General features: G+C 40.9%; 1 protein-coding gene across 1 annotated transcript in view; it reads left to right on the forward strand.

The window, feature by feature from the left end:
- Positions 1-894: 894 nt before the first annotated feature.
- SARM1 (sterile alpha and TIR motif containing 1) overlaps positions 895-26,253 on the forward strand; it is a 30,987-nt gene continuing 5,628 nt past the window's right edge. The window contains exons 1-4 of the mRNA XM_063449945.1: positions 895-2,227; positions 7,207-7,825; positions 18,700-18,912; positions 22,476-22,567. Coding sequence (XP_063306015.1) covers positions 1,773-2,227; positions 7,207-7,825; positions 18,700-18,912; positions 22,476-22,567 — 1,379 coding nt within the window. The 5' untranslated portion in view covers positions 895-1,772. The remainder of the gene's footprint in view (positions 2,228-7,206; positions 7,826-18,699; positions 18,913-22,475; positions 22,568-26,253) is intronic.

Consider the following 26,253-nt stretch of genomic DNA (forward strand, 5'->3'; position numbering starts at 1 on the left):
CAACAAATGTAGGTTTTGCACAGATTAAAACTAGACAGCCTCGAACAGAATTCTGGGCACTTTAAGTCACATGTGCCGGGAGTGTAACTAGTCCCCTGCACAAAACTGACTATATCTCTATATGTGCACCATTTCAAGCAGAAATGCTGCACATACAGTTTCCTACCACCATGACCACTTATAAAAGCAGTTATGTTAACTGAATACCAGCTATTGACATAGTGGAACATTGCAATTTGATTATCATACATGCCTACCTCTTCTAATAGAATCTAGTCCTATATATCCTTTTTATAATCTTACAGGAAGCATTTCTCTTGTTTTGGCTGGAAAAGGACATGTACCTGTATTGGGACATTAGCAGACTCTAATAAATGTAAAGTTTTGTTTACTTCCTTAACTCTCTTAAAAGAAATGAGCAAGACTGACTCATCCCATTTAAACATTATTCTCTAATTTATTTTGTGATTAACATACTACACAACAACAACAAAGGGATAGCCAGCATTTAGTACTAAGTGATGGCAAGATCTATCACTTTAAATTACCACAAGTCATATAAATTTATATTTTCGACATTTTAAATGAAATATTTGCCAGAACTGAGAATAATGATCCTGTAAAGAAATTAAAACGGATATTTCACTATATTTTCATTTGTTTTGGATGTGAAACCATCAGGCTGCCCTAACATACAGCATGACAAAGACTAACAATGACAACCTTCTGCCCCACAACCATCTTCATACTTTGAGCATGGGGCCGCGCTGATTGGCTGCCGGCCCGGTGACGTCACGCAGCTTCGGGTTTCTGCGGTAGCTGAAGTTGCAAGAAGGAGTCAGGGATGATGTCGCCATGGAGACGAGGACCGGTTGCTGCCAAGGGGTGGGGTAAGGTTCTGGTGACGTCACCCTGCGGCTCACTGTTGTTCTAAACGAGATGCTTGGAACACAGACAGCAGCAGAGTTCTATAGGTAAAGTCTTGGAACAGAAAGAAGCATCAACCAGGAAGTCATAGATAAACATAGCAAAGGCAAAGAAAGCTGGAGGATGCTGACTGGGGCCCCATACATACAATAAAAGAGGAAGGAGGAGGTCATGTGGCTCAGCACTGTCTAGCTCTGGGATATTATTTGTTTTCTCCTTGTTGTACATCATTTGCAGACAAAAGAGATTTTTGTCTAATCAGCAAAGTCACTGCTGCCCTATGAGAAAGATATTTGAGCTGAGGTTTGTGGGGAGAGGTTGACCTACACAGTTACCTATATTATTAGTGCTATTCTGTGAGTGTTTATATTTTGATGATGCAGGGTTTGTGATTTTTGTTGTTAGTGCATTCAGTAGATTTATGTTCGCAGGCTGAGTAACTTACTTTGCACTCCATCTATCTGCAGTAATCACTGTAGGTCAAGTCTCTGTCTGTAGATTGCATTCTCATTGTGTCTGGAAGATTGGATGTCTTTGTTATGACAATCTGAGTCTGGGGTCACTTTGCCTTTAAACTCCCTCTGGGCTTTTCATTTAGACAGTAATCCATATAAATGCATTTATACAGAATAGCCTTTTGTCACAATTGTGTATAATTACTTTGGCATGTAGTTAGTTGGTAATGCTTTGTACGTAGGTACTGGGTATTTATTATTCCTGATAATCAGCCATAACTGTTTATACATTGCTTTGTAATTAGTTTCTATTTTGGAGAATTTCCATCTTCCTGTAGGTCCCATCGTTTAAGGCTTATTCTGCCTACCCAGATATGCTATAGGAGACCCATGGTCTTTACTCTTCTTCTCTCAGTCTACAAGCTTTGCAGGGTGATTACCATGTTTAGCAACGACCGTCTTCTAGTACCAGGGTATGTCAACAATATGTGCTGGTGGCAGACCTCAGGAGGTACAAGCAGAGGTCAAGATGTGTCACCAGGAGCTCCGGGGGATGTGCAGGTGGCTTTGGATAAAGTCCTTCCTGACATGCATGTTGCCATTTCCAACCTGAAGCAGGCCTTGTGTGCACAAAGCATGTGCAGGACCATCACAGAAATACTTCAGATGGTTGAAGAGGCATGGACTATGCCAACGGTGGGCCGAGACGTTGCCCAGGGGTTGTGTGAAACCATAAGGCTAGAAGGTGCATTGGACCTACTTCTCAACTTGCTTCAAACAGCTGACATAGAGGTGAAGTACAAGGCTTGCCAACTCCTGGAACAGATCCTGGTGACAGATAACAGGTAACCCCTGATATCATGGTGCATGCCACGTGACTGTATATGTAAACTTGTATCTGCCAATCCCATGTTATTGAAACTTGAAATAAATAATTTTTTAATTAACATATTTTGAAACAGAATTTATAATGGAGAAGTTATTGTGTATGTGTTTTTCTATATTTTCTCGGGTCATGATTTATGTTGTGTTAACTAATAACAGGTTTATCTGATATGTAAATGAACAACAGCCATTTATTTACTTTTCTGTTTTATAAGTGTGCATAGTATAAGAATACACTCTAATTAATATCTAAATAATATCCAGTACTAACAAGGTTGAGAAACCATTGATTGATATATCAGGAGGATGGGAAAGATTAAAAAAAAATGCCAACTCAGCCTCAGTCACGTGGGAAAACTCCCCTTCCCCCTCTCCAGCATCATATAGTACCTGACACAATAAACACAATATAGAATTACACGTACAAGGTTATTCACTAAACTGTGATCTGTTGGGAATTCAAAGTGGATTTTACATTTTAGAACAAAACAGATGAACTGAAGAGATAGCTAGATATTTTTATACATTTTTATAATAAATACAAGTGGTCCATCAGATGTTGTAATTGATATTGTGCTTGTTGGTTGTTATTGTTGACAGTGGTTTCAAATTTTAAACGGGACAGTAAAGCCAGTTAGCAGTGTTGGTAAGTTTTTGTGGTTCTCAGACTACCGGTAGTTATCAATAACCACGAAGGTCCAGATTATTACTGATATGCACATTTGGAACAGGAAGGGGCTGGAGGGAGCAAGAGACACAGAATGTGTTGGGGGTAGAGACACACAAAGGGGCTGGGGGGAGCAAGAGACACATAAGGTGTTGGGGGAAGTGACAAACAAAGGGGTTGAGGGGGAGCAAGAGACACAGAAGGTGTTGGGGGAAGAGACACACAAAGGGGCTGGGGGAGCAAGAGACATAGAATATGTTGGGGGAAGAGACCCACAAAGGGGCTGGGGGGAGCAAGAGACACAAAAGGTGTTGGGGGAAGTGACAAACAAAGACGCAAGAGACACAGAAGTTGTTGGGGTTAAAAAGACACACAAAGGGTTTGGGGGAGAAGTACATACACAAAGGGACTTGAGTGCAAAAGAGAGTTGTGTGGTAAGTTGTTTGTGGGGAAGGGGGGATTGTGGTAAATTAGATTACATTTATAGTGACTATCACCCATGTCAGTGATAAGGAACAGAAGCTTGTTTGCTATATAAAGTGTCACCAGAGGAGCAGAAGGGATATCATCATTGGTCATCAAGAGGCACCTTGTGTGTTTTAAAGAAGTAATGCTGGTCTCCTTAGTAATGAGTTTAAGCAATGGTTAAAGTAAACCAATATTCAAATATAATGTGTTAGTAGAAAACTGTAGTAAAGTAAAATCCAGTTCATTAACATTGAATCAGAATTTAATCACTTAGCATGTATCCAGCACAGGTAACAGGAACAGGCTGGCTGAATATACTGCAATCAGACCAGGAATTGATACAAATTCACATTGAAGGACTCCATAGTGACGGGATGAGGCCATTACTTCTGGTACAATTCCTCAGAAATGCCCAGGGTGGGATAGTTTGAAGTAAACATAAATTATGTCATGCTTGGCTCACTATACAGAGGCAAGCTGATGTTATATATACTTTGTATTTGGCAATGTTATCAATAGGAGCTCATTACAAGTAGAATATAAAACACCAAAAAGAAAACACTTTAAAGAACTGATTAAGTATTACCATGCCTTTGTGTGTTCTAACACTGCATTGTGAACTAATAACAGACTAAAATTGTGTACAAATGTAACCTGGGGCCTGCACTCACTGCTAATTGTGGCACAACATCCTGTATTGATTTAGTCTTGTGTCTTGGGATGCAAAATTTAAAAGTACAGCTTGTTCTTAATCGTTTGCTGCTAAATAGATAATTTCCATTGTGAAAATACATAAAGAAAATTAAAGATTTGTATTTTAAGAATATATTTTGCTAGAACAGTTAATTTTAGAAATCTGAAAGGTAGTTCAGCACTTAGGAACAGCTTGGGACTTTGTGTGCCAAGTATTATTAAGGATGGGATGGGTGTAAATGTAGTACAATTCATTTATCATTCAAAGAATTAAAGGAACACTTTAATCACCATAAACACTGCAGTGTGCTGTTGTGGTTATGGTGCAAGGAGTAGTCTGGTGCATTGTAAGCAATCACACCATTTTAGAATGGTTACACTTCTTACCTGGGACCTGCCGAGCATCACTCTCTTCTTCAGTTACTTCCATTGGAGAGCCAGACAGAGCTTCTGTTATCTCTCCTACCCTAGTTGATTCGAGGGGACTTTGATACACGCTAAAGCCTAGAGTGCCTAGTTTCCAGTTTCTTAATTGTGTGGAAATTTGCATCGGATGGAAAACCAAGAGCATCTTCTACAGATCTGTTAAACAAAAGGTTTAGATGAAGTATGGGCAAGCTAGACAGTATAACCTATTCTTATTTCCCCTAGCCGGTAGCTACCGTAATTTTTTTTCTTTAAAATGTGGATACTAGTCATCTTAGTATGGCACAGCCCTTGAATTTTAAAAAGTTTACCTGTAAAAAGGAAACAAGGTATTTTTCTATGTGTCAAGTCAGATGCAGTCCCATATTTTGCCCAGAATACAGGACTCTGTACTAAAAAAAACTGAAAAACATAGTTATTATGAAAAAGATTTAAAAGGACCCACGGGAAAAACTTAAAATGCAATAAGTTTAATATTAAGGCTCAGAAACATTCTCCTTGGTGCTTGTTAAAACAGATTGGCAAATTGAAACTGGATGAACTCACAACAGCACATATCTTGTTTGTTTTTGTTCCGTTTTCTTTTTTTTTTTTTAAACTTATATGTTTTGAACTATGAAGTAAAATGAAAGTAATTATTAATGGTTATTGTTTTATCATATTTTATGCTAGGAATTTCATATTTTGAATAATATACTGTTTTTAAATTGAAAGTCCATTTTTATGTTCTGTTGATTTTTTACAATAGATTAACCTTGTTCATGAACAATATATAAGAATTAATTTTTTTAGCCGACAGAAGAACAATACAAGTCCTGAATGTCAGGTTGTGGACACTTGGTATGAGAGAGCCGACTGGCTACCTTCTCTCCATCTGCTCCCATCAGGTTAAATATGGTAATATATGTAGCCAGACTTCATTATAAGAAACAAGCATAACTGTGGTGGTTGAAAAGCAATATATGCTCTCATTGATGTCAATGGGAGAACTGCTACTTAGTTACCAAAAAAAGGAACACTTTAGGGTCAGGAACACAAACATGCATTCCTGATCCTATAGTGTTTTAAACACTATTTAGCCCCACTAGCCCCCCTAAATATAGCAAAATCTTGGCTTTATTCCAGTCTGTTGCTGCTGGCTTTGCCCCGATCTGCCTGTTTGGCCGAAGTCATCAGAAGTGTTCACTTGAGCCAATCACAATGCTTGCCCATAGGAAAGCATTGGATTGTCTGAGCTTGTCAAGAAGGCAGATCGGCGGTAGAGCCAGCACAAGCCAAACACAGCTCCGGCCAATCAGCATCTCCTCATAGAGATGCATTAAATGAATGCATCTCTATGAGGAAAGTTTAGTGTCTGCATGCAGAGGTTAGATACATTGAATGGCAGTGCTGCACACCGTGCAGCACTGCCCCAGGAAGCACCTCAAACAGTCATCTGAGGAGTGGCCAGTGGAGGTATCCCTAGGCTGTGATGTAAACACTGCCTTTTCTCTGAAAAGACACTGTTTACTGCAAAAGAGCTTAAGTTTATCTCTTGTGATAGAATTCCGCCCATAGAGTGAAAAGAGAAAACAATAAAAAAAATCTGCACTGGAACATTAATCTATGCAAAATAAACAAGGCAAACAGCATTACCAGTCTAATCTGTAACCTTCTAGGATAAGACTGAGTAATCCACATTATGTACGTATTGGTGAAAGGTCAGGGAAAGTCGTGGAGTACATTATTATTAATCATGAAAAACAGGTGGTCTGGTATCCTGAGATCGCAGTGATCCCTATTCCCCTCTCCTGTGATCGACTTTCATTGAGAATTATGATGAATGATGTAATTCTCTGTCTACAGCCACTTATGCAGAGCAGAGCTGTTAAGTGTAAGTACATGAAGCTACCCCAGTGAACACAGCAGGGTCCAGAATGCAATTAGCCACCTAACAAGGACTCGCTGATAGGGGACCCCCTCGACACAGTAGCTGAGATTTTGGTTTAATGTGCTAGCTGCAACAGGCATACAAGAGATGGAGAGAGATTCTTCATTATAGCTGAACCTAGAAAAGCAATAAAGTCAATGTGTTCTGGTAAAGAAAATGTTATTCAGATGAACCTTTAAAGACAGGTGACTTCTACAGGTTTGTATGTGTCTGTCTTATAGTAGATGTGAAATATGTGTAGTTCATTTATGTAAACTGCATTTCTCTTGGAACACCATGGACTATGACCAATCAGACAGCTAAACAATGGATAATGTGGGACTGTTATATTCTGTCTGGGAACGCTGTTGTTATGTGTACCCTCTAGTGTTTACATAGCACAAGGAAAATGGCTAAATATAGTCAAAACATCCAGAAAAAATTGTAAAATCAATGCATAGCAACATGACCGTGCAGTTATAGACACAGCAATGATATAGAGGTAGCAAACACAGCAACGTGATCTATATTTTGTGAAAATCTGAACATCTAGTAAGTATTCAAATGAACTCCAACAAGTGTCAATCAAGTACGGAACTGCAAATCGTAAGTAAGTCATGGTATATTGTTCCACTAAAGGGCTAATCAGGTTACAGATGTAATTCATTTGCTCTTATAAGAAAATACTTATTCTGAATTAACCATTCTATGTAATGAAACTACATGCTACATTTCCTCCTCTCATCTTGAATCACTTTAATTTAATTAATTTGCAGGGATCGTATCGCACGTATTGGTCTGGGGGTCATTTTGAATATTACTAAAGACAGAGATGATCCAAAACTTGCACGCAGCCTGTCTGGTATCCTGGAACATATGTTTAAACACACAGAGGAGACCTGTAAGCAACTCATCTGTGAAGGAGGCCTGGATTCCATTCTCTTTTGGTGCCGTTGGACAGACCCTGTGGTTCTGCGTCACTGTGCTGTGGCCCTTGCGAATTGCGCCATGTACAGTGGCCCTTCCAACCAGCGGCTGATGATTGAGAAGAGAGCAGCTGAGTGGCTTTTCCCCCTGGTCTTCTCCAAGGAGGATGATCAGATACGGTTTCACGCATGCCTTGCCATCACCGTGTTAGCCACCAACAAAGAAATCGAGAAAGAAGTGGAGAGATCAGGAACTCTGGCATTAGTTGAACCTTTCATCTCTTCTCTGGACCCTCAGGAATTTGCTCGATCTCTTTTAGACAACGGTGACCACACACAGGGCAGAAACACTGGTGATCTACAGCGTCTAGTGCCATTATTGGACAGCTCCCGCCTAGAGGCCCAGTGCATTGCTGTTTTCTATTTATGCGTAGAGGCTGCTATCAAATCCCAGCAGAAGAATACAAAGGTATTCACAAATACATCATTATCAACTATGTATTGCCATACAGGGAGTTTGGAATGTAAGTCATTCTTTTAATGTCCCAATCCCCTGTGCACAAACTTTTTTTTCATAACTGGTGGCTAGCATTCATTGACACAGTGAACTTAGCTAACGCTTGGCTGTTTGTGTAAATTAAGTCTCCGTTTAACTTCTGTGAGAACTCACTTATCTTACTTATCTGTTATGTTCTAAATAATGAAAATCCCAGTAAAGATTAAACTTTTAAAAAGAAAAATCTCACTGGTGCTACTATGTCCTCGATTTCATATCTTTGGATAAGCTTTTCAAATTATTTAATTATTTTGAGTACAATTTTAAAATGATTTAGTATATTTATTATATATATATATATGTGATATATATTTTGATATTTAACATTTTGAAAAAAGTATTTCAAAAGTATATCCAAAAATATGAAATCTTTTGAAAAGCTTGCCAAAATATTAAACCGAGGATAAAAGCCAGAATGGCGACGTAAACATGGCACTTTGACCTCAATCTGTTAGAATTTTTTTTTTTTTTTTTTTAATAATTTTTCTACAAAAAAAATTCCCTTAGACTTTAATGGTGACTTCTGTAGATAAATTATTTGAAATGTTTTACTAGCAGATTGTGATCGTTTGAAAAGTTTAGCCAAAAATATTAAATTGAGACATTTATCTGTAGGTTTTAACTTGTGAAAAAACAAAAAACAAAAGCCATGTTCTGTGGGAGGAGTGGCAGGAACTTTAAGCATGCACTAAGTCCCATACAATTCTAAAGCCTCTGCTCGGATATTCAATAGAGAGATGTAAAGCCTTAAGTAGCTAGATATTACATAGATTATACCAATCCCTAAAAGTGAAGGGGCTTAATTCGTCCAATAAGTGGCGCCTCCTCCTTAGGGAATTAAAGAAGAAAAAAAAAGCAGATGTGGCCTTTCTTTATGAAACACACTTTCTACCACTGTCTGCTCCCTCTCTCAAGGGGTGATCCTGGTGGTAAGCGCCTTCAGTGTGGTACCGTGTCCAGCGGTTGACAGGAGCTCACTACTGGGAATCCCCTGATCCCAGGGGTTGGGGCACACAGAATAAGTTAGTTCACAATTTCATTCAGCACATGCGTCTCATAGATGTCTGGAGGGCCCAACACTCTAGCAATCTAGATTACAAATACTGTTTCACCCCACAATCCACATACTTCAGGATAGATTAGTTCTTTATTAATGGAATACGTATGGCAAAAGTATCTAAACACTACACTTAAATCCTTTGGAGACTTATCTGGATAGAAAGTAAACCTAGCAATATCGGTAGCCATGGCACTGAATTTCTCACTGGGGACACTGCATTGGTGGGGTTGACCTACCAACTCAAAATAGAACCTAACAACTTTACGTACCTGGGCATCCATATCACAGCTGACCCAACCCAAATATTTTCTCAAAACTATATCCCAAGCATACGCAAATTAATTATGGACAAACCAATATCATGGATCGGTGAATTGATGATTGATTAACCCAACCCCAAGCTCTTTATTCCATTTATAGATAAAATCTCACATACAATTTTAGATAATTAGAAATGACAGCTGCAAACACTACCTGCATTCAGAACACTCGTACACTCCCTTAACCCCTAACACTCAGTCCTCATTCTCTTTACTTCTGCCCACTCTGCTTTCTCAAAGTACTTACTCGTCTGAGCAATGCTCTATCTTCTCCTCTTCTCCTTTTCTCTCATCTCCCTCAGCATCAAAATATCTCCTTACACCCACTTCCCTCAACAACACAATCACATTCACATTAATCCCTCTCTGCTTCACTCCCCCTTCTCTCATCTCAAGCCCTGCACTAATTTCTCTATTCTTTCTCTCCTGCTCCCACCCAATCTCATCCTAGACCCCGTCCATAAAACCCATTCACACCTCCTGTCACTATCTCTCCTCCTACTTCTAGCAACTTGTGACGTCTCTCCTAACCCAGGGCCCTTCACCTCAGCTGCTCACACTAAAACAACTAGAAACTAAACCTCATCCAAATACCCTGCAGTTTATCCTCCTCTACCAACATTTACTGTGCACTCTGGAATGCCTGTTCCATCTCTTTATCTCTTAATTCCCTCACACTACTAGCACTCACTGAAACCTGGCTTTCCCCCTCTGATACCACTACTCTGGACTCTTTATGTTTTGGTGGACTATAATTCTTCCACATTCCCAGACTCAACTGTAAAGGCGGCAGTGAAGGCATCCTTCTCTCCCCTCAATGTACATAGTTACATAGTTACATAGTTACATAGCTGAAAAGAGACTTGCGTCCATCAAAGTTCAGCCTTCCTCACATATGCTTTTGCTGTTGATCCAAAAGAAGGCAAAAAACCCAGTCTGAAGCGCTTCCAATTTTGCAACAAACTAGGAAAAAATTCCTTCTTGACCCCAAAATAGCAGTCAGATGTCTCCTTGGATCAAGCAGCTATTAGCCCACTAATTAGAAATTGTATCCCTGTATGTTATGTTTTTGCAAGTATTTATCCAATTGCAATTTAAACATCTGTATAGACTCTGACAAAACCACCTCTTCCGGCAATGAATTCCATATCCTTATTGCTCTTACTGTAAAAAAACCTTTTCTTTGCCTTAGATTAAATCTCCTTTCTTCAAGCCTAAATGTGTGACCTCGTGTCCTATGTATAGCCCCGTTTATGAATAGATTTCCAGATAATGGTTTGTACTGGCCCCGAATATATTTGTATAATGTTATCATATCCCCTCTAAGGCGCCGTTTTTCCAAACTGAAGAGATTTAAATTTTTTAACCTTTCTTCATAACTAAAATGCTCCATTCCTTTTATCAATTTTGTAGCTTGTCTCTGCACTTTTTCTAGTGCCATGATATCCTTCTTTAGAACAGGTGCCGAAAATTGCACAGCATATTCAAGGTGTGGTCTTACCAGCGATTTATAAAGAGGCAAAATTATATTTTCATCTCGAGAATTTATGCCCCTATTTATACATGACAAAACCTTACTGGCCTTAGCAACGGCAGTTTGACATTGCATATTGCTACCTAATTTGTTGTCTATAACAATTCCAAATCCTTCTCGTGTGTGGTTATCCCTAGTTCACTACCATTTAGGGTGTAAATTGCTTGTGCATTCTTAACCCCGAAGTGCATAACTTTGCATTTTTCTACGTTAAATTTCATCTGCCATTTTAGTGCCCAGTCCCCCAATCTATCCATATTCCTCTGCAGCAAGGCAATATCCTGCTCATTTTATTACTTTACAAAGTTTTGTGTCATCTGCAAACACTGATACATGGCTTTCAATGCCCATTTCAAGATCATTTATAAATATGTTAAATAGAAGCGGCCCCAAAACAGAACCCTGAGGGACACCACTTACCACTTTTGTCCAGCTTGAGAATTTACCATTTATGACAACTCGCTGTACTCTATCCTTAAGCCAATGTTCTACCCAAGAACAAGAATATTCATCTAGACCAATTTCTTTTAGTTTGAAGACTAACCTATTGTGAGGAACCGTATCAAATGCCTTGGCAAAATCCAAGTAGATCACATCCACTGCAACACCCTGATCTATATTTTTACTTACTTCTTCGTAGAATGCAATTAGGTTAGTTTGACATGACCTATGTTTCATAAAACCATGCTGATTATTGCTAATAACACAGTTCTTCCCAATGAATTCCTGAATATTATCCCTTAATAGCCGTTCAAATAATTTACCAGTCACAGAAGTTAAGCTCACAGGTCTATAATTTCCAGGCAAGGATTTTGAACCCTTTTTAAATATAGGAACAACATCTGCCTTCCTCCAATCCTCCGGTACAATACCTGAAACAAAAGAATCTTGCAAAATTAAATACCTTTCAACCTATCCTCCCTGCCCCTGCCCTTTCCTTTACTTCCTTTGAAGTTCACACTGTCCACATATTTAAGCCCACTCCTTTAAGAAATTCCATCATCTGTTGCCCCCCAGGTCATCCTATTCATTGAACACTTTTCTTCCTGGCTACCCCACTTTCTCTCCCCTAGCACTCCTTCCCTCATACTTGGGGACTTTAACATCCCAATCAACAACCTCAACTGCCCTGATGCCTCCCTTCTGCTCTTTGTAACCTCCTCCTTCGGCCTTACACAGGAAACACTCTTGACCTCATCGTTACCAATCTATGTGCCACCTCTAATCTCTCCATTGTTCCATTTCCTTTATCTGACCACCATCTGCTGAACTTTGACATCTGCATATCCCGTACCCAAATCTCACCACTATCAACTCTCCAATCTCAGAGAAACCTCCACAGCTTTGATCTCCAGCATTTCTCCACCAAACTCCAAACTCTCCTTTTACCCATCTCAAATTTTACTTGCCCTAACTCTGCAACTTCACTCTACAACTCTCCTCTCTCCTCTCAACTTGACATGGCACCTCCTACATTTAAACACAGCAAGCGTTCCCAATTACAACCTTGGCACACCAAGCTGACCCAATATCTCCAAAAATGTTCTAGAACTGCTGAACGCTGTTGGAGAAAGTCTCACTCTGCACCTGACTTTATCCACTATAAATTTATGCTGTGCTCCTATACTCTGGTCTTTCCTCTGCAAAAGTAAATTACTTCAACACCCTCATAAGCACACTGTCCTGACAACCCATATGCCCATTTCACACTTTTAATGCTCTCCTTTGTCCTGTTGCTCCCCCTCCTCCTACAACCCTGTCTGCCTCAAACCTTGCAACTCACTTCACTGAGAAGATTTAATAATCAGGGAAGAGATCTCTAATCTCTCTCCCTCTCCTTCCAATAACTCTTCCAATACATCACCCAACCCCACTCACCCAACTGTTCTATGCTCATTCTCACCTATTACAACAAAAGAGGTTTCCACTCTGCTCCGGTCCTCCCGCCCGACCACCTGTTCCCTCGAGTCTATTCCTTCATATCTCATCTGCACTCTGTCTCCCTCTCTTGCTCTTTCTCTCACTAAAGTTTTTCATCTCTCCCTTTCCTCCGGCACATTTCCTTCATCCTTCAAGCATGCAACCATAATGCCAATTCTGAAAAAGCCAAACCTCGACCCCAACTCCCTATCTAACTACTGCCCTATATCACTACTGCCGTTTGCCTCCAGTTCCTTGAGTGAGTTGTGTATGCAAGATTGACATACTTCCTCGAATCCAACTCTCTGCTTGACCTGCTTCAGTCTGGATTCCGCGCTCGTCACTTTGTTGAGACAGTTGTGACCAAAGTATCCAACGATTTAATCGCTACTAAATCTCTATCCTAATTCTCCTTGATCTTTCTGCTGCCTTTGACACTGTTGATCATCAACAGCTTTTTCTCATTCTCCATAATCTCGGTCTACTCTCTCCTGGTGCTCCTTCTACCTCTCCCAGCGCTTTTTCAGTGTTTCTTTCTCTGGCTCTACCTCTTATCCCCAACCCCTCTCTTTTGGTGTCCCCCAAGTTTCAGTCATTGGTCCCCTACTGTTCTCCATCTATACTGCCTCCCTTGGTAAACTCATCAGCTCCTTTGGCTTCCATTATCATTTATATGCAGATGGCACGCAAATCTACCTGTCCTCTCCTAATCTCTCTATGCCCATCTTGACTCGTGGCTCTGACTGCTTCTCTGCGATTTCCAATTGGATGGCTGCTCACTTCCTTAAACTCAACCTATCCAAAAACAGAACTTCTGGTCTTTCCTCCCTCAAGTGTTGCTACTCCAGTGTCTGTCTCCCTCCAAGTCAACAGCGCCACATCACCTCTACCTCGCAGGCTTGCTGCCTAGGTGTTCTCTTTTACTCCGACCTCTCCTTCATCCCTCATGTCCAGTCGATCGCCAAACCCTGCCGCCAGGGCCAGATTAAGAGCCCAGTGGGCCTGGTGCTGAGAATTATGATGGGGCCTAATTACAGAATCTTATCGACCAAAAACACTAAAACAGTCATACCTCTCAAGCGTCATGTATCTGATGGAGTTGGTGTTGGAGGGAAACTCAAAGGATGCAGCTTTAAGAAAACACATACTCTATGCTAATCTCGTTATCTAATTTATGCTTAAATCCATACCCCCTAACAGCCTTGTCCAGTGAAGCAGTAGGTCAATGGGCGGGATAAAAGGGTTGGCCACTGACACAAATCACGTGACCAGAACTGCCAAAAGTGGCGTGCATGCCCAAAACCCGGGGACACTGAGACACTTTGGACACTGGGAGAAATTGGGGCACTGACAAACTTGGGGACACTGAGACATTTGGGGACACTGGGAGACATGGGGGCACTTGTGGATACAGACATGGGGACACTGGGAGACATCGAGACACTGGGAGACATGAGGACACAGACATTTGGGGACACTGGGAGAAAAGGGGTCACAGACACTAGGGACACAGTGACATGGGAACACAGACACTGGGAGACATGGGGACATAGACATTTGGGTAAACTAAGACACTAGGGGACACTGGGAGACATGGGGACACTGAGACACTAGTGACACTGGCTGGGAGGCATGGGGACACAGACACTTGGGGACACTGGGAGACATGGGGCACTTGTGGATGTAGACATGGGGACACTGGGAGACATGGGGATACTAGGGACACCAGGGACACTGGCTGGGAGACATGTGGACACTGGGAGACATAGGGACACTGGGAGGCATGGGAACACTGAGAGACATGGGGACACAGACACTGGGAGACATGGGGACACTGGGAGACATGGAGACACTGTGTCCCTTGTCTCTCCGTGTGCCAATGCGTCTCACTATGTCTCACAGCGTCCCCATGTGTCTCAGCGTCCCCATTTTTCCCAGTGTCCCCAAGTGTCTCAGGGTCCCCACGTGTCCCGTCGTGTCTGAGTGTCCCCATGTGTCCCCTAGTGTCTCAGTGTCTCCATGTCTCCCTGCTGCCTTTCCCCCCCATCCTATACATACCTGAGCTGTAGTCTGTCTCTGCAGGCTGGGAGCTGCTGTCTGGACTCTCTGTGCTGTGTAGCTGCCCCCCACGGATCAGTGAGTAGAGAGAGGCAGGGAGATGCTGTAACTTCCTATCCCTGACTCTCTCCATACACAGTGGCCCCTACTTGCCGGTGCTGGTATTGCAGAGCAATCTCCGTTTATACTGAGAAAAATATTTGCATTTGTATTGCCGGTATTATTGCAATACCGTCACAGCCAGGCAGCCTCAAATACCGGCTGTGCCTTAAAATACCAGTCAGATGGTAAACCTAAGAGAAGTGTGTAAAAAAAATAAAAAGGATTTTTTTTTCTTTTAAATGGGCCTATTCCATGGTCCTGGGCCTAGAGCTGCAGCTCCATCAGCCCCTATGTTAATCCGGCCCTGCCTGCTGCTTCCATCTCAAAAACATATTTAAAGGAACACTATAGTCACCTAAATTACTTTAGCTAAATAAAGCAGTTTTAGTGTATAGATCATTCTCCTGCAATTTCACTGCTCAATTCACTGTCATTTAGGAGTTAAATCACTTTGTTTCTGTTTATGCAGCCCTAGCCACACCTCCCAGGCTATGATTGACAGAGCCTGCATGAAAAAAAACTGGTTTCACTTTCAAACAGATGTAATTTACCTTAAATAATTGTATCTCAATCTCTAAATTGAACTTTAGTCACATACAGGAGGCTCTTGCAGGGTCTAGCAAGCTATTAACATAGCAGGGGATAAGTAAATCTTAATTAAACAGAACTTACAATAAAGAAAGCCTAAATAGGGCTCTCTTTACAGGAAGTGTTTATGGAAGGCTGTGCAAGTCACATGCAGGGAGGTGTGACTAGGGTTCATAAACAAAGGGATTTAACTCCTAAATGGCAGAGGATTGAGCAGTGAGGCTTTAGGGGAATGTTCTATACACCAAAACTGCTTCATTAAGCTAAAGTTGTTCAGGTGACTATAGTGTCCCTTTAACACCAGATGCGGCTAAGCTGCTGGTCCATGCTGTTGTTGTTTCTCGTCTTGACTACGGCAATCCCCTTCTCAGTGGTCTTACGTATTCCCAGATTGCACTGCTACAATCTATTATGAACGCGGCGGCAAGGCTCATTTTCCTGTCTGCCCGCACCTCCCACGCCTCCCCCATATGTCAGTCCCTACATTGTCTTTCAGTTAGATATAGGGCTCGATTTAAGATTCTGGTGCTTGCCTAAAAGTCCATACACAATGCTGCTCCAACCTACCTATCCTCCCTAATACAAAAGTATGTCCCGTCGAGGCCCCTGCGCTCTGCCGAAGACCTACGCCTATCCTCTGTCCGTACTCCCACATCTGATGCTGGTCTCCAAGACTTCTCCAGGGCTGCATCTTTTCTATGGAACTCCCTTCCCTTCTCTGTTAGACTTTCACCCAGTCTCCACTCCTTCAAAAAATCTTTGAAAACACACTTCTTCAGGAAAGCATATCATTTAAGCTGTTAGCGGATTTTCATTCCCCCCCATCCCCCCCATGGCTCCTCTCCTGCAACTGTCAAAAATAACCTACTAAGTTCCCACTGAATACTTTTCAAGCAACCTATTTCATTACCCCTACTTATAGCCTTGTGTCACTATACCCCACTCTCTCTAGCATGTAAGCTCATTGAGCAGGGCCCTCAACCCCTCTGTTCCTGTACATCCAGTTGTCTGGTTAATTACATTAATTAATTACATGTCTGTTAGTCCACCCATTATACAAGCACTACAGAATTTTGCTGGCGCTATATAAATAATTAAATAATAATAATAATGAATTAATTTTTTAGCCAGGATTCTCTTTTAGTTCCAACTGCTCCTGATAAGAGTTACCCGCAGGCAGCCATAGATAAGTTCATTTGGCATCATAAAAGACACAGATTGGCCCAAACCCAACTATACTGTCCAAAAATGGCAGGTGGTCTAGGCCTTCCTCACCTATACTTTTACTACCTAGCGGCGCAGTTAGCAAAGGTAATCCACTGGCACTCCCCAGCAACTGTAGATGCTAGGTAAGACCTAGAATGCCTTCTCATGGGTGCATTGTGGGTTACTAACTTGCAGACTGCTCTTTTGAGAACATCATGCCCATCTATCCATAATTCCTTGAAAATAAGCAGTTGATGAGCGGTACTCTCTGTGATCCTTTCCTTCTCCAATGACCATATTTCTAAGCAACAGAGTGTTTCTTCCTTGGATGAGGCACAGACAGTACAGGGCTGTAGAGATTTTTACAATTGTATAGAGATCAAGAAATAGTCACCTTCTCAGAACTACAGCAGTCAGCTCACCTGCCGCATGGGGCTTACTTCCAATATATGCAAAAAAGAGACTTTGCAACATAACCAGAAGTGAAAACAGTGCCCAATTCCCCTGAAATTTTTAAAAAAAGCTTTGTTGAGAAGAAACCACCCAAACAGGAATAATCATTCTATTATACCAAAATATAAGCTCATCATCAAGGAATGATATGTGGAGTAATTGGAGACTTACCTGGAGGTGCTGTAGGGGAAAAACTGGGAAGATATATGGGAGGCGTGTGCCTGATCCTCCATATCTATAACCCTCAAGGAGCAATCTTTAAAACGCTGTTCCAATGGTATACTGCACGCATTAAATTATTTTGAATGGGCAGTTCTGCCACAGCTTTCTGGTTGGAGATTTGCTTGCTGGTATCCATCATATTCCATTGGCACTTTGACCTTAACCCCTGAGATTTCCTGACCCAGCCAATTGAGGGTATGACTAAAAGGGAACAGAGGCTCTTTAATATGATCAGTCTAGCCTTACCTGAAGCAGTGGCCCAAGAGTGGCAACAGTTCGAAACAGGTGCAGCTTGATGAAGACTGTTGCAGCGGTCAAAATATTGCTTTTTTACACTTTGGGCACCTGAATAAAGGGACACTATTTTTGAAATGAAGTGGTAGTATTTTTTTGTAAATAAAAAAAACAAAGATACCAGATAGGTTTCTCCTAGGTGGGGGTTAACCCCCTAGTGAATTGACTTCACCAAAAATCTACTAAAAATATAGAACTAGCAGGAGAAAGTAGAGGAATAGGGTAAATTATCCTTAAGGATAGAAAAAGAGGGAAAAAGAGGGAAACCCACTGCTTAAGGATAATTTACCCTATTCCTCTACTTTCTCTTGATTGTTCTTTTATTTTAGTATTTTTTTTCAACTTTCCTGAATGTATACCTGTTTGGGCAGAACTGGATTCCTTCCACCCTTGTGTGGTCGGTAGGTGCAATTCTTATTTCTTATGTTGTAGTTATAATGAAAAGCAAAGGCACATACCTAATGGACAAATTGATAGCACAGGTCCTAAACACTTTGTCCATAAACATGGGAGCCATGGGAGGTGCACAAGAGATACTAGAGAGAGGGAAAAGAGTAGTTTGGATGGCGATAAACCTGGCATCCCACCATCCGCAGCACTTTTCTATTTCTTTTACTTAGTTTTTATTTATTTATTTTGATGACAACCCAGAACCCGTTTGGCCATAAAGCTATGTATAAGTAGCAAGTCTTTACTGAAAGGTAAGCAGAAATGCATATGTTGATTTGCATATTGTTACATAGCATCGGAGTGTGTTAGAAATACCATTCTTCAAATTTTAGTATTATTATTTATTTTTTTTTTTTGAAGAGGGGATCTAATCTGCATTTTAATGTACATTTGATGCACATCTGTATTATGGAGACTTTATCCTTTGTACATTATAAAAATGTTTATCCTTTTTTAATTGTATCCTCCACATAGAATGATAGAAGTCTTGTTTAATTTAAAACAATTTCAACTCACTTCCCTATAATACAGTTATTGCAAAATAGGAATTGTTGCCATTTTTTTTTTTTTTTGTGTGTAGGTACTTACTGAAATTGGAGCAACGCATAGTCTGAAGAGGATAGTGTTTTACTCTGTAGATGGCACAGTTTCTTCTTTGGCTAAAAAGGCTCTTCGTATGATGGGAGAGGAGGTCCCATCCCGAATTGTGCGCTCTGTTCCCAATTGGAAACCCTTGGAAGTTCAACACTGGCTGAAGCAAATCGGTTTTATCAAATACTCCCAGAGCTTTTTGGTATGTTGTTTGCAAGTGTTTGTTTTTAAACTTTACTACTAAGTTATTTCATTTGAAAAATGATAATGAGAGGAACATTTATTTAAAACAATGGATGTGTAATTAGCACATAAACACAAGATAAAACTAAAAAAGTGCGTGTTTACTTCCATTTAGGGATACCTAAAAAAACAACATTTATTTGGTCAGCATTTAAAAAAAAATACTGAGTTGATAAAAGATTTAAAGATTATATGGTATCCTTTATCTTGCATTTTTCAGAAGGGACTGACATTTTATCATGAAAGCAGAAATACACCGATCAGCCACATCATTAAAACCACCTGCCTGTATAGGTTCCCACTGTGCTGCCAAAACAGCTCTGATGCGTTGAGGCATGAACTCCACAAGACCTCTGAATGTAATGAAAGTTGTCAGGTGGATCCTCAATGGATCAGATTTTCTGTTCCAGCACACCCCACAGATGCTCAATGAGATTGAGATCTGGGGATTTTGGAGGCACAGGTAACACCTTGAACTCTTTGTCATGTTCCTCAAACCATTCCTCAACAATTTTTACAGTGTGGCAGGGTGCCATATCCTGCTGAAAGAGGCCACTGCCATCATGGAACACCATTGCCATGAAAGGGTGTGTGTGGTCTGCAACAATCTTTCGGTAGGGGGTACGTGTCAAAATAACATCTGCATGAATGCCAGGAGCCAATATTTCCCAACAGAACATTCCGCATAACACTGCTTCAGTTGGCCAGCCTTCTTCCCAAAGTGCATCCTACAGCTTTCCCATCCCTAGGTAAATGTTATTCGTCAGACAAGGCAACCTTTTTCTATTGCTCCCGTTCCCATTGAAGGTGCTTTCAGCGGTAAACATGGGTCTTCATGGGCAATCTGACCGGTCTGCGGCTACGTAGTCCCATATGTGATGCACTGTGTGTTCTGACACCTTTCTATCATGGTCAGCATTAGGTGTATTAGCAATTTGAGCTACAGCAGCTCTTGTGTGGGATCAGACCAGACAGACTAGCCTTTGCTCCCATATGCATTAGTGAGTCTTGGGTGCCCATGCCCATGACCCTGACACCGGTTTAACGTTTGTTCTTCCTTGCACCACTTTTGGTAGGTATTAACTACTGCATACTGGGAACACCCCACAAGACTTGCCATTTTGTAGATACTCTGACCCGTCGTTTAGCCATCACTATTTGGCCCTTGTCAAAGTCAATCAGATCTTTTCACTTGCCCATTTTTTTCACTTGCCCATACAATTCAAGAACTGACTGTTCACTTGCTGTCTAATATATCACAACCCATGACAGGTGCCATTATAATGATATAATCAATGTTATTCACTTCACATCAATGTAGATTTATTTTGTCATGTAGGCCTCAATTTAATATTGTTGTATAACCATTTCAAACATTTTATTATTTTTGGAAAAAAAACTTTAAAATAATATAAAAATATAACATATTTTAATATTTTGATTGTTATATATATAAATATATTTAATATATAGTTTATCCACAAAATATAAAATTGAAGCCGTAATTAGCAGGCTGGACAAAAAGAGACACATAAAAATGTTTGAGCACCCTGTTTATGGGCTATTCTAAGCAGGGCCGTCTATAATATGAATAGGACCCTGGGCAAAGAATTTTGTTGGGCCCCCTCGGCCCTGCGACCCTCTCAATCCACCAACCCCCCAATTACGCCCAACCCCCAATCACTGACATATTGACACATACACACACAGACAGACATATTAAAACATTCACAGATACATACTGACACACACATACACTGACACACAAATATATACTGGCCGACATATTGACACACATTCAGACATACTGACACACACACAGACGCACATGCATACACACACAGACACATACACTGACAGATATACTGCAACACATACAGACACATACACTGACAGACGTATTGACACACACACACACAGACATGCTGACACACACAGGCATACTGACATACACACAGACACACTGACATACACACAGACACACTGACACACACATAGACATACTGACACACAGACACATACACTGACAGATGTACTGACAAACACACAGACACATACACTGACAGAAATACTGACACACATACACTGACAGAAGTATTGACACACACACAGACATGCTGACACACACAGGCATACTGATATACACACAGACACACTGAAACACAGACAGACGTACTGACACACAGACACACAGACAGACATACTGACACACACATAAATAGTGACACACACACTGACAGAAGTATTGACACACAAAGAAATACTGACACACACAGACATGCTGACACACACACACTGACAGAAGTATTGACACACACACAGACACACTGAAACACAGACAGACATACTGACACACACACACTGACACACACAGACAGAAATACTGACACACACAGACAGAAATACTGACACACACACACACAGACAGAAATACTGACACAGACATACACACACAAACATACTAACATACATTTAGCCACCCTCCAACCACCCTTACCTTTTCTGGAGGGTGGTTTCCCTGGAGTCCAGTGGCAGGCTGAGGTAGTTGGGAGTTCCACTCTGAAACTCCCCTCCTCCCTGCCTTTCTCCTCCTGTGCGGCTCTAATCTCCGGTGGGAGGAAGTGACGCGCGGCACTCACTTCCTCCCATCCGGCTGCCGAACAGGAAGGGGCCCGGTCGCGCTGTTTAAGCGTAACTGCGCCCGACTGGGCCCCTGCTGGCACATGCCCCCCGGGTGGCCCTTTGTGCATGGGCCACCCGGGGGCCCTCTTTAGCATGCGGGATGGTGCGGCTCTGTGCAGCCGCACTGCCGGGTCCAAGGGTGGCTGCGCAAATCGCGGGGCCCACGGAGCAGCTGCTCTGGGGCCCCCCAGGAGCAACTGGGCCCGGGGCAGCTGCCCCGTTTGCCCCGCGCTAAAGACGGCCCTGATTCTAAGGTACCTAATGGCTCTGAGAATGAAGCTTCCTAAAAATGCTGCCATATTGTAAATATGTCTATATGTTGGCATAACACTAACGTGCAGTAAGTTACAACCTCTTACACAGGTCATTGCAGCCTGCATGATTACTTTTAATGACTGCTGAATAGTGTGTGGTGAGGGACTTACATCCCCTTTGTTAGGATGCAAAGGTACAAAGTGGACCCCTGTTAGATAATTAGATTCCCTCCAGAGTGAAAACTAACTCGTTTCTGGCACGAATGGTGCCGGAGAAAAACTCACAGGATGCATTCAGTACAAATAGCCTGCGCTAAATCTTTACTTTCATGTCACAACCAAGTTTATCTGTCCATCATACGAGACCCACCGCTCTCAACTCCTCTATCTCATTTATCACTCACTTGTCCACTCCTCTACTTCCCTTCTTACTAGCAGGCAGAAGCTCCTGGTATGTAGCCTTGGGCAGAAAAAGTGGTGGATGTAGTGAGTTTGGCAGAAAGGATACAAGCCTTCTGATAGACAGGTTTACATTAACTATTATATAGTCAGTATCAATCAAACATCATTGTGGTTATAATTGCAGGAGCACCAGATTGATGGAGATCTCCTTCTAAGGCTGTCAGAGTTAGATTTGAGGGATGACTTGGGAATGATCTCCAGTATCACTCGCAAGAGGTAAGTGTCATGTCTCGTATAGGCATTCATTGTACATGAAATTATAATTTTCCAAACTGAAGCCACTCCATTGATATATTGATTTTAAAATTACCGATATTTCTCAACATGTACACACACACACATGATATACAATCGAGATGAGCTTATGAAGTGAATACATTTCATTAAATTGACCTAACACAGGAACACTGAAAGCTCTTTATTGAATAGGGCATTGACCCAACCAAACAGAAATCGCACATGACTCACCCTTGTTTTAGGGCAGTAACCTTGGGAACGGAACATAGATCATTAATTCTTTACATGCCCAAGAACTAGATGTGTGGCTTTTTCTCCAAATGTAATATTAATTCAGTGATTCGTACTTCAATTGCAATAAAATATATAATTCTAACAGTAGCCAGTAGCCTGAACATTTTTGCAATTGAGCAGAATGCACAACGCAAGCACCTACCCTGACTTATGACGTATACAAGCAATGTCAACTAAAGATTCCTTGTTACTCATTTAGACCAATTAAAGGGCAAATAAGCAATGTAACTACAATATAACATAGTGAAATCATACATGTATCAAACACACACAGATCTGCACAACGTTCAAAAATGATCTGTATTTAAAAACACACACACAGTGCAATGTCATTATGAAACCTAATGGGTTAGTAACACAACTGTCACCTGGCAGAATCATCAGTGCAGTTGGCTGTCCCTAACCTTCAATCTATCGATATCGGCCTATAGAGCTCGACAATATGAAAGTAACATGTGAATCAAGAATTTAGCCTGGTCTCAGCTTGATCATTTTCTGATGTTGGTTTCATTGCTGGCAGTAAAATGGTTTTTGAATTTTGGATTGTGATTTCTTTAAAAACTAACCCTTCAATGCAGTAAATGCTGAAATCGGTACATACTATTATATAGGATTTGAAGAGCTCTCTCATATTGAATACCTTATCTGTTCTTATTGTACCCACTCTATTGAAAACATGTTACCAGTTCCTTTGTTCTTTTCCCAGCATATATGTCTATTCTTCCACAACATCATTGGTACAGTTTCTAATGCTCCATAACATTGTAATCTGCTTTAATGAGCCTCCCAATTCACTTGTCAGGCAGTCCATTATTGTGTTGCTATAAAGATAACTGGATTTGTTGGTGGTCACACTGATCAATAAGGGCTACCTTAAGATACAATGATTTCAGTTATTCCAGAGGAACAAATGCCTCAGCTTGTGGTTGTTTTAGGCAAACCCAATCATAGTTACACAAACTTTGTTTTATATCACCACACAATAATAATAGCAGTAAAGGCAATTTATTATGCATCAGCTTCTCTGGATTTTTTAATCTGGAGGGGGGGGGGGAGGGGGAGGGAAGGGGAGGGAGAAAGCTGCTAGGGAACAAAGCTAGTCTGCACCCTCTCTCTACTGCCTTGGTTGTATGACTGGGAGAACATCAATACCTGGAACTGCATAATTTGATTTGATTCTATTTAGAACTGTGGAATTAAGAGATTACATCAGGTGGTGTCTTATGGTAGTCAGTAAGCAAGATATCAGGTGTTAAACCGCGCCAAGCAGAACTGAAAAAAATCACACGGGTATACTCAATCTTAACAATAACCCAATAATGTGTAATAAATGATGTATATACGTACTCTCTCTGGAGTGAAGTGATTTTGTATTTCGGTACCAAGAAAACCTCAAAATAAAACAGAACTCTCTGCTGAACAACTATTCTGGTTCCTGCACGTGCTCGGGTGGGGATTATACCACCAGAGCAAGTTTATTGCTCTCCAAAGTGTAAGTAGGATAATTTGCTTTTGTGCACCTTATATATTTTAACATATTGCACAATTAGACCCTCTCTGCTTTGTTTTATATGCCAGTCATACTGGACACATAAAATTGTGGATCTACATTTATCCCAAGACGGAGATTGTATCGTCAAAGCGCTACACAGCAGAGCTCTCAGTAGCTCATAAAAGTGTGAGTGAGACACCTATATGCTTAACTATCTGTAAAACCATTTAAGACATATTACACTATTTTTTGTTGTTTTTCTGTTTTATTTTGAGGTTTTCCTGGTACAGAAATACAAAATCACTTTATTCCAGAGAGAGTATGTATATACATAATTTATTACACATTATTGGGTTATTGTTAAGATTGAGTATACCCGTGTGATTTTTTTTCAGTTCTTTTTGGCGCGGTTTATCACCTGTTGTTTTGTCACATTTCTGTATCTTACGCAAGGTTTGGGAATCCTTATAAGTTTACTGCTGCCTGTTCACATTATAGCGAATGCCTACACCTGCTTTTTTTCTGTAAGCAAGATATGCATTGGGCTTAAAACATTGGAACAGGTGCTTTTGGAACATAGAATACCCACTCCCTCACTGGCTGAAATCTTATCCTACATCATTATATATTTTACTGTAATCCATTGTAATCACATATACTGCAAATGCAATGTGGGACAAAATGGGCCCATGAGGTTCTCCAAACCAGATATACAAACATGGAGTCGAGTACACCTGAGATTAGTCTCAGTGAACTTCCAGATAAGAAAGGTTTCATCCAGTCAAGAATAGTGCCTTCCAGTCCACAGACATGTGTCAGACAGTCAGTTAATATCCAACAGTCTGCCAGTCTATGTCAGCTCTTCATAGAAGTCAAATCATTTTGTCAATGGGAGAGATGGAGGTAGCTCATTATGCAACTTCAACTTCTCTCACCTATAAATTCCACTATATTTTCATACATATTCATACCAATGTAATTGATGGGCTATTTTGGGTATCTGCTAGTATACCTATAATAGAGGACAAAATATTGCTACAAAACTATTATAAAACTTGCAGTGGTTGATATGCACTCACATATTCCAGAAAGATAAAGCGTGTTATGGGTGCCTCCCCTCGATGGAAATGGGGGGTTTCTTTCCTTTTGATTTTCCCTCCTCAAGTGATAGCCAATAGGGGATCCAGGTCAGCCAAAGATTCCAAAGAAACAGCAACCATACGGAATACTCCAAAGGCAATTTATTCACTTACAAAGATTTTAAGAGGGTGTACAAAATTAAAATAAAATAATAAAAGCAATATAAATAAAAGAAGCTGGTCCTACGCGTTTCGTCCTTGTGCAAACAGGATTTCCTCAGGGACCTCTTTCAATGCTCATCCAGTAACAGATACATAAAATGAAAACAGCACCCTAACAAGCTAACAATAAAAACATCTTACATAGGGCTAGTCCCTTTCAGTCATTGGTGGAATAGTGTTTGTCCTCTCATCTTCCAGCTCTGATTCGTCCACCTTTTCCTTCTCTCAGGTGTGTCCACTTCGCCGTAAAAAGCAATACCGAGTCCGTTGAAAAGTTCTACCACTTCCGCGTACGTCATACGTTACGCGTGCATCACGTGGTGAAATTCTTCGTCATGTGATCATTTGCGTTCCACGCTCGAGAAAAAAGACATGGCCGTGCGTTCCACCATGTAATAATGGACTCGGATGTCAGTTAAAGCCTGATAGTTATACATAAAAAGCTGGAAAGAGAAGACTATTAGAAACCAAATTTTCATCTTAATAAAAAAATATATATATAATAGTAATGAAATGTCCTCTAACGTATTTAATCAATTAACTTACTAAAACACCATAACAATGAATGAAAAAAACTC

Source organism: Pelobates fuscus, chromosome 1, assembly GCF_036172605.1.
Source record: "Pelobates fuscus isolate aPelFus1 chromosome 1, aPelFus1.pri, whole genome shotgun sequence".
In the NCBI taxonomy this organism is placed as follows: domain Eukaryota; kingdom Metazoa; phylum Chordata; class Amphibia; order Anura; family Pelobatidae; genus Pelobates; species Pelobates fuscus.